At 48.8% G+C, this 17,613-nt stretch overlaps 1 protein-coding gene across 1 annotated transcript in view; it reads left to right on the top strand.

The window, feature by feature from the left end:
• The first annotated feature begins 546 nt into the window (after positions 1-546).
• Positions 547-17,613, top strand: part of SLC6A13 (solute carrier family 6 member 13) — a 31,672-nt gene continuing 14,605 nt past the window's right edge. The window contains 9 exon segments of the mRNA XM_014264219.3: positions 547-565; positions 668-703; positions 706-732; positions 2,057-2,278; positions 6,565-6,699; positions 7,529-7,669; positions 8,169-8,253; positions 10,354-10,486; positions 14,688-14,822. Coding sequence (XP_014119694.2) covers positions 550-565; positions 668-703; positions 706-732; positions 2,057-2,278; positions 6,565-6,699; positions 7,529-7,669; positions 8,169-8,253; positions 10,354-10,486; positions 14,688-14,822 — 930 coding nt within the window. The 5' untranslated portion in view covers positions 547-549.

The raw sequence follows: 17,613 nt of genomic DNA on the forward strand, positions 1-17,613 counted from the left end.
CCCAGTGCTGGGTGTGCATCACTGGGGCTGGGGGGCTCCTTGCTATGAAACTTTTCATCCACTGCTTGTCTGCTCCCATTGCAGCTTCCAGGGATGGGGCAGCGCTGCTTCTGGACAAGACCAGTGGCAAAGATCCCTGTGTGTGAGGTAAGAGACTTTGCACCCTGCCAGATTTCTGAATGGGGCTGTTTTGGGCCCTCAGTAAGAAGCAGCAGAGCGCTTAGCTGGGTTTATTCCCGGCTTTGCTGCCTGCCACTGTTCCCGTCCTGGCCACAGCACAGTCCTGGCAATTGCGGGTCAGGCTGCGGTGCAGGAACCTTGCCCTGCGCCCGTGAGGAGCAGCGATGGGTGGAGGGAATTCACTGGGAATTCATATTTTCTCTCTTACCTCTTCCCAGCAGGTCTGGGCTCGCTCGGGCAGAGCTGCAGGAGCACCTGGGAGTGTTGGTGTCCCTTTCTGAAGGGACAGAGCCGGGCACAGAGCGGGAGCGCAGCGGTACCGGCCCGGGACGGAGCCCGGCGGGGGGAACGAGCCCCTTTGCGCTGGCCATGAAATCAGTCATGTGTAGGTTTTTGTCCAGCCCTGGGGGGTGGGGGAAGGAATGTGGGTTGGGCGAAGTCTAGGATTACACCACCGCTGAATTTTTTCCTTCCACACTTTAAATAGCCAGCACCTTTCGGTCCTGCCTTCGCCTCTCCCGCCGCCCGCGCCCCGCCAGCGCCGTCCGCCAGGTAACACCTCTGTCCCCGCTCGCTCTGCCCTGTCCCCCCGTGCCCCTCACCCTGCCGGGGCTGCCCAGAGGTCACGGAGCGTTTTCTGCCTGTTTAATCATTTTCTAGCGTGGCGGGGTCCTCCCAGTCCTTCCTTTGCTGTCAAACGCTTGCCAGTGTTTCTTAGCCCTCTTCGTGTCCCCAGGTGTTTTATAGAGCGGGAGGGGAGAGGTTGAAAGGGCTGATTTGCCCTTTTTTAGCTCTCCTTGGGTAAGGGAGAGTGTAATTTCTTGCCAGTGCCTTTTCTTGCCCTCCCGATGAATAAATGTCAGCGTAAGGCTGGGGCTGGGGGAGCAGCTCTGAGGGCATGGAGTAGGCTTGGGGGCTGGCACTGTGCAGGGAGGGGAAGGTGCCCTCCTTGGCACGAGGTCCTCAGCAATCCCAGCTTTGACAATGGTGACTGGTAAAACCACAATCCTCACCCTTTTTCCTGCAGAACTTGGCAGCCAGCAGGGCATCCTGCCTGGAAGGAACAGGCTCAACCCTCTGTGTCCTCCTGGAGGTACCTGGGGGAACGTGGGGCAGTGAAGTGGTGCCCACCCGCTCTCTGCTGGTCTTCTCTTAGCACAGATGTGTTTGGAGATGGTGCCAAAGGATCTGAGAGCAGTGCTGTGGGAAGCTCTGCAGGAAATGGGCAGATGTTTGGAAGGGCTTGAGAAAGGCAAGATCCCAGATGCCAATGATTTCTGCACGCTTTATACTGCTGTTAGAAGGATAGCACTGTTCTGAAAATCACCTTTTTATGTAGCCTTGAAGATTGTTGGCAACAGTTGCAGCCATCAAAAGGATAAACTTGCTTTCCTATAATTTCAGTTTCTTCTCTTCCTGTGTCTAGGGCTTCTGTGTGCAGTATCCATCATATGGTCTGTAAAACCAGGCCAGGGCAACAGAAGAGAAACCCTTATAAAATACCTTGTCAAATATTTGATCCTGCTGTCATTTCCCTCCAGCCCTGTTTCTTACACCTGACACAGCTCCAGCCTGAGCTGCTGGGTCTTTGGTGTAACACTGGGCTTAGAGCATGGGCTTCCAGACACGGGACTGTTTTGAGATGCAGCAATTTAAAATAATGAAACTAATAGTGGCTTTTAAGGACTAGTTTTGAACTCATTAGTGAAAATGCATGTGCACTCTTAGCACAGCAGGAATCTGCATGAGGAGAAAGGGAAGAGCAGTTTGAGATGTGTGTATGCACGTCCTTGCCCCTCTCTTGCCTCCCATGGTCCAAATTTCTGCATCTTTGCGTGGTTTATGCTGAATGTGATGAAGGAAACTCTTTTTGCAGGTGGGATGGATTACAGCGTCCCCGGTGCTGTCAGCAATGGTGAAATGGTGCCCACACACCCTGGCATGGAAAAGGAGAAGGAGGAAGAAGAGGAGGAGGAGCAGACCCTGGAGCGTGGTCAGTGGAACAACAAGCTGGAGTACGTCCTGTCTGTGGCTGGGGAGATCATTGGCCTGGGCAACGTCTGGCGCTTCCCCTACCTCTGCTACAAGAATGGTGGAGGTAAGAGCAGCCAGGGCCAGCACCCCATGATCCCTGCCAGCTCCTCAGCTGTGCCTACGAGTCTGAAGAGAAGGTGCCAACTGCCAGCTGGGCCCCAACCAGGGGCTTGTTTTGAACCCAGTGGGACATGGGTAGCAGTGGGAATATCCCAGGTTTCTGATGGCTGGAGCTGTGCTTCCCTGAGATGGATGGAGCTCTGCTCCTGCTGAAGTGGGTGGTTATATGCAGAGGGAAGGCTGGAAGAGCAGGAAGAGAACTCAGCTTTCTGAGCCCTGTGTCTCACTTCAGACATCGCTTCCTTAAGGAGCATCCTGTGCAGATGGGATGGTGGGAGAGCAGGGAGTGCTGTGAGAGGCCATAGGGCCCCAGTGTCTTTGCAGGCTCTGTGAATAGGAACTCAGGGAACTCTCAGGAATTCTTGAACACAGGTCTTGCTCCTGTCTGTGTCCTTGGAGGGCTGTCCCCTGGGGTGCTGGAGGCAGGGATAGAGAGAAGGGGTTTCTCCTGTTTTGGGGTAGAAGTACAACACCACTCCTGCCCCACTCCCTTGGCATCTACCAGAGCTGTGGGAGAGGGGACCCTGCCTCTGATTCCCAGGGAAGGGCTGTGGGAGTGTGGGTGGATGTGGCTGATTCAGGGACAGGGATGCAGGGTGCTGCTGTTGGCACTGGGCTGGGAGCACTCCAGTGTGCTCAGCCCTCCACCCCAGGGCAGCCTGCACTGTGCCCTGGCAGCAGACCTGGGCTTGCTCTGCAGGTGGAGGGTTGCTGCAGGCTGCCACCTTTTAAATGAGAAAAGTATAAAAAAATGAAAACACAAAGTTTTTCTCAATTTTGGCTCACAGACCTGTGGAGAGAGGGAGCTGCTCTCTGATTAGCTCCTAATTGGGCCCTCCAGAAGGGGAGAGAGAGGGGAAGTGGTGCTTGGCTGGGAGCTGGCAGGGAGTGAGCACTGAGGACCCAGGGCTGAAATCCCCTGGCTTGAGCTTGCAGTGGTCTCATGGGCCTCACTAAACTGCTTTCATCCCAGTGGCATAAAAGAGGATTAAACACTGTTTAGCTACTTTCACGCCGTGCTTTCTTCGGTGCTTGTTTCTTTTCACCAGGTGATCAGGCAGTCTCCTTGCTGAAAAAAGGAGAATTTTTCTGCAGGTTCTTTTTCTGTGGGAAATGCTTCTTGGCTGCTCATTGAGCTGTGTCTGGTCCCACTGCTGCAACTTTCCATTGATGGGAGCAGGACTTGGAATCCTGTCCAGGCACCCCTTGCCCTGGGTGCCAGGGGAAAGCTCAGGGAGAACTCTGGGGAGAGGGGAGCTCCCATGTGAGCTGCAAAGGCAAGACTCAACGGGATTTCTCAGCCTTTTTTCCCTGGAGAAATGGGCCTGAAGCAAAGTCCTGTGAAGCACTAGAGGCTGTGTTGATATTTTAAGTCTCAGGCAGATTTTTCATCTCCAGCCCCTTTTCCATGAAGTTAGAGCAAGGATGGTGCACAGGACTCTTGCATGGTGAGGAGACAGATTCTGTCAGGTTTCTCCTGGGGCAGAGCAGTGTGATGAGGTGGTGCAGGACACAAGGCTGCCTCATGGAACCCAGCCTACCAGAGACAGCACGGATTCAAAACCCTTCTAACACCTAAAGTTAAAACTTCCCAGAGGTTTTTGCCTTATATTCCTTTAGAAATGCTGATCCAGGCACTTGCTTTTCCTATTCTTCTATAAAGATTTATTTAATTTCCAGCCCCAGGTCAATCACAGCCAGCCTACAGCCATTAACTCTTGTGCCAGCACTCCCATCAGCCTGAGGTAGTTCTGCATTGCTGGATGCCTCTCTGTCCTTTCTGAACTGTGTGCAGGCAGTGGTGACAACTGCTGGCAGCTCTGCTTTGCCTAAATCAAGCCTCTTCAAGAAATGGTATCTGCAAAATCTGAGTTATTTAAAATCTGAGTTATATTTACTCTTCCTTTCTTTGGGGGTGTATTCGCATTACACATTTAATGGTCAATGCATGACACCAAAGCCCTACAAAGTAGAGGAAAACAACAAAGAAGAGGAAAAAATTGTTCTTGGTGTGCTTGTTTGGTCTTGCTTTCACCTGCAGTGGCAGGGCCAGGCTCTCTCTGGAAAGGCTGGCCCCACTGATTGGGAAATACCAGCAACTGGGAAAATCCTACACATGTGTCCCCCTGTAGCTGGGTCACCAAAAGTGGATTCAGCCCCAAAAGTGGGTTCAGGGTTTATAGGCCCAAATCAGTAAGTCAAAGTGAGTTGATAATATTTTTAGCACAGAAACACCTGGATCTGATGGCACACAGCCCGACCAGCAGGGGCCAGGGTTTGGCCAGAGCTCAGGCCCCAGCTGGGAGAGTTTTCCCCTAAAATACCCTACAAACAAACCTCTGTTCTTGGCAGTTGGGAAAGCTGCTTAAAATGATACATTTCTTGCAGATAACTATTCAAGGTTTTACAGAGCTAGTATAAGTGTCTTTATTATTTATTTTTAGCTGAATAATACTGGTGGTGTTAATCACACAGTGCCCAGGATTCATCCTCTGTGTCAGCTCTCACTGGGGTCTGTTGCTCAGCACACCAATCTTCCCACCAGGGATGTGAGGGGCTTAGGGCAGATTGCAGAGACATGTCTCTACAGGTTTTTCCTTCTCTCCATCATAATTCTGTGCTATTTCACAGCCTACATGCCAGGACCCTCCTGAAACCTTCCTGAAATTCGAGATAACTGCAAGTTAGGGGGCAGGCTAGACTGCAGGCTGCACATAAAGGAAAACTGGGCTGGAAAACTTGACTTGCTGCCTCAGACCTCTCCTGGAGTTTAGTTAAATACAAACTTTTATATGACCACAATCTTTCTTGGAAACAGGCTTGATTTTCATGATGAGCTGATTTTGTGCAAGCTGGGAGTTGAGAGGATGGTGTTAAGACAAAGGAATCTTACAGAAACTGTTTCCTCACTATGCAAGAGTCTGGTGCACCATCCTTGCTCCTACCTCATGGAAAGGGGGCCAGGGATGAAAAATCTGCCTGGAACTTCAAATTCCTCACTGCCTCCAGTGCTTCACATTTCCCCTGCCATTTGCCTTCACCAATTTTTATTTACAGCATATGGGCAGATGTGCATTGCTCCTGCAGGGCTGCCAGGTATCACAGAATCACTGAGATTAGAAAAGGCCTCTAAGATCATGGAGTCAAACCCTTAACCCAGCACCCCTTTCAGCTCCTCTTTGTCCACAGGGAGCTGCCAAGGTGCCTTCCCTCTCTGTTTTGTTTATGCTTTTTTGATTTTTTGCAAGAAGGGAGGGCCTGTGGGTCTGTACCTGGCTGAGATGAGCACAGGGTGGGAATCCCAGCCAGTCCCCAAAGTGCTCCTTCCCTTTCCCAGCCCCTGCATGCTAGCTAAGCTTCTTAATGCAATCTCCTGGGTTCTGAATTGTGCACCAGGATTGTGATTTTCCCTACACCTCCACTGAGCTGAGCCCAAAGCCAGTGAGCATCCCACAGGCAGGATGCAGGGATTTTGCAGACAATTGGTGCCTGGCAGGGCTGCCACCTCTGCTCCTGCATGCCCTCTGAGCCCAGCACAGGCGAGATGCTGCTCTCTGCCTGAGTATTCCTCTTTCCTGACCTGTGCCCCTGCCTTTCAGCACAGCTCCAGTGGCACATGATGGGCATGCACCATCTTGTGGGGCTGTCTCCTGTGCTCTGTGGGGTAAAGGCCATCACTGCAATTAACACTAGCCTGGCGTAATCAAAAGCTTGAAGCATTTAATCTCTTCCTGCCTGTTCCATGACAGGGCTTGAATGGGAGGGCAGCCCTGGCTGCTGCTGTGAGGTGCATGCTTTCCTGCACTGCTTGCTCTTCCTTTGCATGTCTGCTGCTTTTTGCCAAGCAAATGACTGAGCAACCCCACAAACTGGGCAAAAGTGTCAGTCTCCATGTGCTCCTCAGAGCCTCCGTTCTGCCATCCATGGGTTTGTCAAGAGCACATTGATTATTTCACAATAATCAATGTGAAAGTTGGAATGTCTTAAAAACAGTGTTCTTCTGTATTACAGTTATTCACAACTTTCTTCTCCATTCTTTGAACATATTGAATTATTCATGCAATCACATCACTCCAGGAGATGAAATGTGAGGAAATTTCTTTTTCCATGGCATCCTGTCTGTGATCTTCCAATCTCCAGGCTGTCCCACTCGGGAGGAACTTGCCTGGTGACTGCTTGGAGACAGCCTGACCTCAGTCGCCACATGGGGCTTATTTTTCTATCTGCCAGGTGCCTTCTTCATCCCCTACCTCATCTTCCTCTTCACCTGTGGGATCCCAGTGTTCCTGCTAGAGACGGCACTGGGGCAGTACACGAGCCAGGGAGGGGTGACGGCCTGGCGCAGGATCTGCCCCCTCTTTGAAGGTGAGAGGGGGGAGCTGGGAGGGCACAGGGAGGTGGGGACACCCTGGGACACCGAGGGCATGAGCAGAGATGTGTTTTCTCCTTGTTCTGCACCTCCACACATCCCCTGTCCATCTGCCTGAGAGGGCCACTGGCTGCCCCCTTTGGGTCACCTTCACCCAACAGTTGTCACTGTTACATCCCATCCCAGTTTCCTTCTTCATGGCAAGGAGCTTTGTGACCAATCAAGGTTGTCCTCTAAGAGGTAAATGGGGAAAATGCTTCTGGTGATTATGAGGAACCTAAAGCATGCTGCTGTTGTTTTTTTAAGTCAATGCTCTGTCATCTCTGTGAGTTTGCAGGTCGTGTAAAACCTTACTAGTGGAGGTGTCAGCTCTCTTAATGAATTGTCAGTAGTCAGATCCTCTGCTTCTAGCAGAGTTTCATCACAGTTATCCAGCCTCAAGCCACTTTCTTTGATTTCTCTGAAAGTCACAGTTGCCTCCTCTTCATGTGCCAAAACCTTTGGATGCTTCTCCAACACCTCCCAGAGAAGGTGTGCAGTGCCAATAAAAGAACTTCTCAAATAAAGATGAAAAGGGGAAGTGAAAATTATTAGAAAATGAATTTTGTTAGAAGAGATGTGACTCAGTGGGTACCACACCATGGTATGTTTCTGCCCCTTTGGGTGATGTTCCAACCATAAGCTGTCCAGCATCCCTCCCATTGCCAAAATGCACTCAAAATGCAGAGCAGCAGGCACAAACACTGGGTGAGCAGGTCCCACAGGGAATCCTGTTCCAAAGGGAATCCATGAGGGTCACCTGCCCTTGGGGCTCCCTTTCTGCAGGAATCGGCTACGCCTCACAGGTCATCGTCATACTGCTGAACTTCTACTACATCATTGTCCTGGCCTGGGCCTTGTTTTATCTCTTCAGTTCCTTCACCATTGACCTCCCCTGGGGCAGCTGTGACCACGAGTGGAACACAGGTGGGTGTGGAGCCCTCTCCCTGTTCTCCAGCAGATCCCACTGAGGGAAACCTGCTACTGCCCAGGGCCAAGCCTCAGGAGAGTGTCTTGTTCCTGTGTGGGTGGGATTTAGGTTTGGGGTGCTGGGTCACTGCAGTGCTGTTGACATTTTGTGGGAGAGGCTTTGCTGATCTCAGTCTTTGCTAGAGAAGCACCAGTGCAGTGCAGTGATGACCTCCCTGGTGACTCCTGCTCTGGGCTCCAGCAAACATGGGTGCCCTCCTTCTTGGCATCTTTCAATCCTCTTGTTCTGTGTGTTTCTCTGGTTGTTCTTCTGTGGTTCTGTTCAGCCTTTCCATGGAAGGGGTTTCTTTCTGTGCATCCTTGGGACTATAACTTGTCCCAGAGTCAATGCCAGGGAGTCTCAACACTGTGGATGGACAGGGAGGGATTTTTCAGATCCTCTGGTACTCCAGGCATGGCTGCTTACAGTTCTTGTTTCCCTGGGCCTTTCCCACAGAGAACTGCATGGAGTTACAGAAGGCAAACTCGACCTTCAATGTGACCAGTGAAAACGCCACGTCCCCTGTCATCGAGTTCTGGGAGTAAGTAAAGGACAGGCCTGAACACACCTTCCCTCTCATATATTTCCCTGGGAAAAGGACAAACTGCAGTAGCACATCCTATAAACCCACCCTTGTTAGAAGAGGACACAAAAGAGGAAGCTGAGCAAGTCAGAGTGAAGGCTCTCAGGGGCAGCCCTGTCAGCCAAGGTTAACTTCACTGCACCCGGGGTGTTGCTCTGGATCTGTGCTGGCCTGCCTCAGAGCCACCTGATTTTGTCCTTCTCTGATGCTGTGTCCCTGTCCCTCTGGACCTTTTGGCCTTTTTGCTCTCACTGACCTCTTTCTTTTGAATCCATGCTGCTGTGTGACACCAGCGTGCTCCCAGGAGGCTCTGGCATGGTGGGCAGTGACTTTTGTATGTGCACTGTCTTATCTCAAAAATAGAAAAAGGAGTGATGTCCCCAGTATAGGGTGACTAATATGCAAGTTAAGCTGAGGAGAGAAACTCACCAAAATTGAAATGAAATGCTAGGGTCAGACAACTTCACACTGAAATTTGGTCCCTTGTGTTCATTGTTTTCTCCTCTTGTTAGTTACCCTGGGGTCCAGAGTAGCTTTATGTCTGTCACAAAGGCTTAGGATGTTGGCTTGGGATCCCTGATGGTCCTCAGCAGGTCCAGCTAAGCTCTGAGCCCTGGCTGAATGGCTGCAGGTAACTCCTCTGCTGCCTCCATGCATTTCCCTTGTGTGTTTGGGTGGATGGAGGGCTCTGTCCCTGCCTGCCCTTGGGGGGGATGGAGCACACACACAGCACCCAAAAGGCCTCCTCAGCTCAGCACAGGGACATTGCTTTTAAACTCCAAAGTTGTAAAAATTTTATTTTTGTCTCCTGTGCTCTCCCTCTGCCTGTTGCTCACAGGTGATTAAATGGGGGCCTGCCATACGCTGCTTTTCCTAGGGCTGAACACTGGAAAATTCATTGTTTCTACCACTGCTGTGGCCATCCCTGTGTTACTGGGGAATAAGCAGCATGGGACTGGAAATTTCCACTGTCCATTGCTTCTGTTCCTTCTGTTTCCACTCTCTGCAGAATCTGCTCCTGCTGTCCCAGGGCAGGGAGGTAGGAGGCCAGCATTTCTTTGAGGAGCTCTGACCTGCCAGTGGGGTGATCACACACTCCACAGGTCTCTTCCCAGTTAGTTCCAGTCCAGTGGCACCCTTTGCACTGGTTAGAGTCCACATCCTCAGAAGCAGGCAAAGAGCAGCGTGACAAAGCGTATCTGAGAGTACACTGTGGTTTTTCCAACCCTTCTCCCACCCCCTCAAACTGCTGCAAGGCTGTGGGGCAGGGAGGGAAGCAGAGTGCCTTAGGCATGGGTTCTCCAGCAGCACCTTTACTTTGGGGTAATTGCTGTCTTTTGCAGCAGGGTGGACACTGCTGGTTGCTGGGCTCCAGTGTTGTGCAAATCCCTCTCAGGCTTGGGTTTCTGGGACTGAACCCTGGGGTTTCACACTCAGGTTCAACTGTGAGGTGTAGGAGATTGAGGAGAATGAGTCCTTACTTTTGTAAGTGATGAGGAAGATTTGACACATGGCATGGAAAGGCTGTTATTATCTGACCTCATTTGTACCAAGGTCCATATAGCCAGGATTTTATCTCTACACTGGCTGTGAGAGGACGATCTAGGCGGCCTCTTCCTGTTGGGGAAGATGAAACAGGAAAGCTTTATAAATATGACTGTTTGGCAAAAGGTTATCTTCTGACTGAGCAGTGGGGATTATGGTGGTGGTGGCTGGGTCTTAGTCCCAGAATGGGATGCTGTGCTGCTCTGTATCCTGAGGGCTGCCTCAGAAGAGAGAAGTGTGCTGGGGAGAAGGGATTGGACAACATTGCTTTTTGGGTGGTCCTGATGGATTCTGCATGGTAAGTGCAGTGTACCCCTGACTTTGAGGATTGCAGCCTGTCAGAAAAGTAGATGAACTTGTGTGTCCATGGCTGGCAGGATTTTTAAGAGAAGGGCACATCTTTTCCCCACAAAGCCACCAGGCACTAAGGAGGTGAGAACCAGCATGGTGTTGGGAACATTAGTGGCCAGCATCACTGACTCCTGCATGTTTCTTTGCTTCCCCCCAATGCAGGAGGCGAGTGCTGAAGATTTCTGATGGCATCCAGCACCTGGGTGGTCTCCGCTGGGAGCTGGCTCTGTGTCTGCTGCTGGCTTGGATCATCTGCTACTTCTGCATCTGGAAAGGGGTCAAGTCCACGGGCAAGGTGAGTCCTTGGTTCTGGTCAAGCCTCTTGGTCACAGCACTGGTTCTGCTCACCTTTTACAGGTTCAGAGAGGTCCTTGAGGTCCCCTGGGAACCACTGGCTGCATAAGCCGGTGGGAGCCTGTAGGGCTCAGTGTGCAGCAGGAGTGTGAGCCAGGCTCTGTGGCTTTGGATAGGAAAGGATGGGAGCACTGAGGCATCTCAGAGCATCAATTTCCAAGGTGTATATCCCCATCTAGTCCCTCTCCATCCACAGGCTGAGGACACCCTGCAGTCTTCCTCTGTCTGGGGTGGTTGCATGTTCCCTTCCTTCCCACCACAGCATGAGCAAGCAGCATGTTTTTGCCTCTGCTGGCAAATCTTCAAAATCATTCAATATAAAAAAAGGTAACCATGATGGCCCCAAAGCCCTCTCTGCCTCAGCACCATAGGAGCTTCTTTTTATGCTTTCTGTTTGTCCCAACTCTTCCTACAATTGCTCATGTTCTCCAGCAGTAAGGGTCTCCCTTTTCTATCCCCACACTAGTCACCCCAGAGTTATTTCTTTTAATGTTTTTGGGAAAAACTGGTGTTGCTGTCCAGCTCCATTCCATGCTGTCTGTAACAGAGTGTGCACTCTGATTTGCACTGACCCCATGACTTAGTTTCTGCCACTGCCTCCTGACCCCATTCCCAGCTAGCTTTGTCTGGAGCCAGCAAGAACAAATGGAAATGAAAAGGTTTTGTGTATTTCCTAAATGGTGTCTTCTCTGCCTGTCTTGAACAAGCCATCATGTGTGATGGGGTGTAAACTTTAGCTGTACCCATTTCTACCAAGTGGATGGCATTGGATGTTAGTAGTTTCTCTTGCTTCCAGAATGGTCTGGGATTATGGAACATGACAGGCAAATCAAGCAGCTTGCAAGGATGATATTTTCTGGTTTCCATGGAGTAAAATTAGAAGAAAAGAGCAACTGCTTGCTGTGGTGGCCTGGTAAAAGAAAACAGAGGCAGTCTAATAACAGCAAATATGATACAAAGATACAGCAAATGTAGTGTGGGAAGTCTTGATAACAAATTCCATCTATTTTAGATACAAGTTCTCAGTCAAATGCAAGTGATTTTTAGCAAAAAGTACTAGTGATGGAGAGATCTTGAAACCTTTCAGTGAAACAAGTGTCCATAGATTTATCGACCCTCCATGTATTTCATAATCTGACTAAAAGGATGGCTGCAGGAATATAACCCCACTGGGAAAGAAATATTCCTTAATTCTGAGGATTTGCCTGTGGAGGGTCAGCACCCTGAGCTGAAATCGCCCTACTCAGACCAGCAGTGGTTCTCATCCTCCTGCACAGGGCCTGCCTGACCCCAGGAGCACTCCCACAGGCAGGAGGTTGTCACAGATGGAACCACTTTGCAGAGGCATGTGGATCAGATTCAAATAAAACCCTGGATGTTGTTGACCAGCATGTGACAGAACGATCACACTGATCCCGGCAAGGTTCCTAGTGATGTAAGTGCTAACAATACCCAAAATATAAAAAATATTGGGTCTGAGCCAAGCACTGAGTAATATCTCATTGGATCCAGATGTTCCTATTGTTAGAAGTTTGGCAATATTAATCCAGCAAAGCATTCTCCAAATTCAGGTCTCTGGTGTCGGTGGAGGTGTGAGTGGCTGTGGAGTGAAAAGCTTAACACAGTAATTCACACAGGCTGTAAAGCAATAGGATGTTACCAAAATATGAATCCAAATCACATGCCAGACAACTACCAGTTTGTACCCTGAGCTCCTAAAACTGATGTTATTTAGAGATTAGAGATGCAACCTGGCATCCTGGAAGAATGTGCACTAAGGTTCAATGACAATGAGTTGTTTTTATGAATTTTGTTTTTAATCTTACTTTCATGGGCTGAGAAAGGTTAGACTTGCATCCCATTATTTCCTAAAGGAAGACTTTGGTTGTGTGGTAAATACAGTGATGATGGTTAAACTTGCAGGACCTGCAGATTTGATTTACTGTCACTGTACAGCTCTAAATCAGAAGCTCCTTGAAAATTTGAGACTAGGAGGAATTTACTTGCTGAAGGATCCTGTACTTGGTTTCTACAGTGTTCAGGATGCAGATTCAGAGGGACTGGGATGAACCTGCTCCAGGTATCTCAGGCAATCCAGAGCCTCAGCAAGGAGGTATTTTTCACTGATCTCTGTGTCAGTGTTATCATAGATACATAGAGCAGGGCACATGAAATGCATAAATAGAGATGATAGTCTAGTATTGGGTTTTTTTCAGGGATGGGAAGTCTTTCAAATCCTCTCCTACAAAATGAAACTGAATGACTGGAAGGTGTGTCCTGACTTGGGGAAGGACTCACAGAATCAGGTGCTTTGGACATTGCTTTATTCAGATGGCGTCTACCAGAAAACAAAATCTGATTTTGAATTACTGCTCAGATCATAAAGATTACCTAGGGGCAGACCAGAAGTGGTCACACTGTCCAGGGAAACCATATGCTTGTTTTCAGCAGGATGTCCCCTAACACAGAAATGGCCAAAGATGAGTCACAGCCTGTGACTCCCACTAAGAGATAGTGGGCTTTGGGATTTTAAAGCAACTTATTCTGGATGGATGGGCAGGTGTGAGAAACAGGTTACTTCACATCATTACATTTTGCACTTTCTCCAGAGATGAGCTCTCCAGTGCACAACTGCCAGAGCTGAGAAAAGAGCTGTAGGGTAGCACTCAGGTGAAGCGTGCTGATGCAAGTCCTTGCTCAGCACGTCCACACAGGAAAAATCCTGAAGAAGAAACATTTCCTTTTTTGGCCTAGCATGATTATGAACAACTTCTTCTCAAGGTGGCCAATAATTCTTTAAGGGGTGGAAGCAGTGCAAAAGGATTATTCACATTACTTGAATCGTTGAGGAGGTTGCATGAGCTCTCAATATCAGTTTGTGTGGGAAACAGACTGCAATGTGGTGTCATTGTGTCACTGTCATGCTACAGCAGTTAGCCTGAACAGTCCTGGTAGTCCCCAAACTGAGTGTCACATTTACCAGAGGTAGAGAAGTCCCTGAAAGGATTATCTGATGCTGGTTTTCCCCAAGGGATGTAGCTCCTTTGCTAGGGAAAAGTGCTTTTAACCCTACCTGAGTGTGTCTGCATTTCTCATGGGGCTAGTGACACAAAAAGCAAGAGGACATGTGTTCAAGTATCAATGCAGGGTCCATCAAGGCAGGGAATAAAGAGCCTTGATTCCATGACTCAGAAGGCTGAACAAATGTTGTATTTAGCTATATTATATTACACTATACTAAAGAAAAACCTGTGACCCTTTCAGATAGTCACAACACAGCTTTGACCTAATTGGTCAATCAGTCCAAACAATGATGACCAGAGTCCAATTAACAAATCCCCTTTGGTAAACAATCTCCATAACACATTCCACATGTGCCAAACAACAGGAGCAGCAAGTAGGGATAAGACTTGTTTTTTCTTCTCTCTCTGAGCTTTCTCACTGCCTTCCCCAGGAAAAACCCTGGGAGAGAGAATTATGTCTATCTCTATTGAGAGAATGTGAATACCACATTCAAGGTCCTGTTTGGGTCTGCATCCCAGACAGGATGGCAATTTAGTGGTAATTCTGAGACTTGCAGCCCTGCTCTGAAATGCCCATGATTTGGTCACTGCATTGGGAAGGGCTGGGCACACCCCCTTTGTTCTAGCTCTGAGCTGGGGACCCCCAGCATTGTCCCTGGTGGTCCTTCAGTGGCAGTCATGTTTCAAGGTGTTACCTGCAGACCCCTTCATCCTTGCCATTAAATGCTGTGGAGAAGAGACTGTGTGGCACTCAGACTTTATTTAGAGTAGGGATGTGAAGGTGGATGCTGGGGACAGCTCCTTCCCTGATGCATGTAGATATTACACCACTGGCTTCAGAAGACCCACTCTGAGTCCAACCTGCTGACAGCCTGGCTCAGGGTCTGGATTGCTCTAGGACTAGAAAGATTTTCTCTGGCTCCAGGCACGCAATGGCATGTCATGCATTTCCTGAGTGCATTTTAAAACATGTTTCTTTCTCCTGCAGGAGACAGCAAGATGCTCAGCAAAGCAGCCTGACCTATTCCCAGGCCAGGGATCAGTGCTGTGTTGCTGGCTGGCACTGTGTGCTCTGGCCCATGCTGCTCTCTCACACTTGTCCCTTCCTGCTCCTCCCAGGTGGTATATTTCACTGCCACGTTCCCATACGTCATGCTGATTGTTCTGCTCATCAGGGGAGTCTCCTTACCTGGGGCAGCCCAGGGAATCCTCTTTTACCTTTATCCAGACATCAGTCGCCTCGGAGACCCTCAGGTAAGGTGGAAGGGGGGGGATGAATGGTGAAGCTGTGCTGCCATGGATTCCTTTGGCAGCCCTCACTCTCTCTTTTGGTTTTCCTACTCTTTTTCTTCTAATTTCTACTTTCTGACCCCTCTTTTGCCCCTCTGTGGCCATAAGGCAGAGCTGTGATACTGATGTCTTTTCTGATAGTCCCTGCTCTCTTGCCCTCCAGGGCTGTTTTCCTGTCTGAGTTAAGTCTGAATTGCTCAGCCATATGGGCAGTGGGATTTAATCCTTTCTCCTGAGTGGTGCAAGCTATCCCTTCCTTTCCTGAGGAGGCTTCTCTGCTGTGAAGCCGGACAGTGCATGGGGTGCCCCTTTGCATTGTGCTTATGGGGATGAGCCCTGCTCCTGGCACTCTTGCTCCATCTCCCTTGGGAAGCATGCTGGGTGCATGGATGGTGGGAGCCATGGCATGCTGCAGCAGCAGTCCCTGGGACCTGGCTGCCTTTCTCTCCTTCCCATCCCTGGTGAGAAATTCCTGCCTGTTTGACAGGCGGGTCAGCGCCCGACTGCTGCTTTTAATCTCTTTGGGACAAGTTCTTCCATGTTAAATCCTGGCTCCAGCTGAGCCACTGTACCAGCCTTTGTGTGAAGGTGTTTCCAAAGGAGATTAAAGGGTGCCTGCCTGGAAAATAGGCCAGCAAAACCCTTGGTAACCCTATTAACTCTTTCTGGTCTAGCACCAGTGCTAAGTTACTTTTGCAATTGGGAACATAAGTGCTGGTGGATGTATGGCAGGAGCTGCTACTCCATCAGCATGGAGGTGCAGAAAAGCATGGAAGGGTGAGAACAGGTCTGTGTTTGCTGTGACTGTGTCTCTGCACTGATGAGGTGCAAGAGGCTTTGAAATGAAACAATATTTTTGAGTGGTGCTCCTTCTCTCATGAAAAGTCCTGTTGTTACCGTGGCTGTGTTGCCCAGGGGACTGAACTAAGCCACCTCAGGCGTGACATGGCTGATTCTAGCTGTGTCCTCATTAGGCCTGTCCTGGCAAACCTTTTCAATTGCAGCCTGTCCTTTAGAAGCAGATCTTCCTTCCAGCCTAGAAAATCCTGGTGGAAAGGCAGAGTAACCCTTCAAAGTAACAGGATGACTCCGAAAAAGGGGAGGAAAACTCTGCTGAGCCAAGGGAGGAAAACTTGCTTCTCCCCCCACTCCACACTCCCTGATGAATGCTTTACTTCTGAGAGAGAAAAGCAGGATTTGGCATCGATGGTTGCCTTCCTCTAGCAGGTTTTAATCATCCTACAGAGCCATGTAGCAGGGCTTGAGTCTTCTCTTGTGTCTTCCCATCAGAGAGGGAAAGGTTTGTGCCCCAAGCCCCACATGTGTGTGTGGCTGTGCCCTCTTGTCTCTGTGCAGGAACTGTGGTGTGAGTCGTGCCAGCCCATGGGGACCAAGCTGATTAGAATTAATTTGTGCTCACAGGACAGTGAGCTGTAATTGTTTACCAGCAGTTCTGTACTGCCATGAAAAATGGAATATTCCTTAGTGCTAGGGAAAGGATTTTGGAAATTAAAAAAAAAAAGACCTCTCCAATCTAAGCCTTATGAGAAGGCATCTCAAGGGGAGGTTTAACAAAGGGCAAACAATATGCAAGGAGACAAAATCAAAGTTCCTCTAAAGTATACGAAAAACTACGTGAAAAGAGCGGATGAATTATTTATCAGATTCTACCAAGGGAGCAGCAACAGCTGAGATGTGATTAAATGTCAGAATATCAGGCTGGTGTGTGGAAATCATTGCTTTTCACCTGCCAAGTGACCTTGGACAGAACTGGGAAATCCTGTCTATGAGAGCTCAGTTGAGCTGATTGGTAATGGTCTCTTCTGGCTGTGAAGTGCCCTAAATCTTCCTGCATCTTCATCTCCTCAATCTGTGAAATGCCTATAATTAAAATGGTAAATGAATTGCAGTTGATAGGTAGATCAGACCATACAGAGAGCTGCCAAACCAAGGTGTTGAATAAGGAAGGCCAGTTATGCTTAAATATGAGCAGATAACAGCAAAATTCTATTTTGAACTGCATGTCCCTACAGAAAAAAAAATATAAAAAAACGAGCTCATAGCTCATTTTCTTAATATGTATATTATTTATTCTGATGTTAGCATGTCAGTCATAACTAGGCCCAAAGTGTTTTCTCACTCCTTGACTGCATTGCTGTGCTCCAGATGTGTTTCACAGTGAGGACCAACAGAGGGTCTTGGAGTCATCCTCCATTTGTACTTTTTGATCACTTCACCCTTTGCATTTATTTGTTTTATCAATTGTTTTATTGAGCAGGAAATGCTGGAAATTTATGAATGTGATTAAGGAGTGGAATGTATAGTGGGATCCACCAGTGAGAAGATGAGAGGAAATCAGAGTAGAACTAAGATTTAAGTGTGTAAAACTTGTCATTAAAAGAATTTTCCAGGTGCTGTCAGGCTTTCTGTTGACTGAAGCTTTCATATCACTGCCAGTCACTGTTTAGACAGACAGATATAAGGAGAGGACAGGTGGGGCTGATGCAGAAAGGACTGTCTTGTGTGTTTGGGTTTGTTTTAAAGAGAAGGAATGTAGTAGTCTCCTTTCAATCTGGTATCAAGTCTTAGTTAAATTTCCTTTGGTTTAATGCTGAGTGAGAATGAAGAAATTGTGCTCAGAGGCTGCTGTTGTGCTCAGAGTTTGTGTCTCTCTGGAAAAGCAGCAAACGTTTCTCAAAGCCTCCCACTCTTATTTTCCTCTTGAAATTTCTAGAAAACACCCACCATGCTGTAT

This window comes from Zonotrichia albicollis, chromosome 4 (genome assembly GCF_047830755.1).
Source record: "Zonotrichia albicollis isolate bZonAlb1 chromosome 4, bZonAlb1.hap1, whole genome shotgun sequence".
Classification (NCBI taxonomy): domain Eukaryota; kingdom Metazoa; phylum Chordata; class Aves; order Passeriformes; family Passerellidae; genus Zonotrichia; species Zonotrichia albicollis.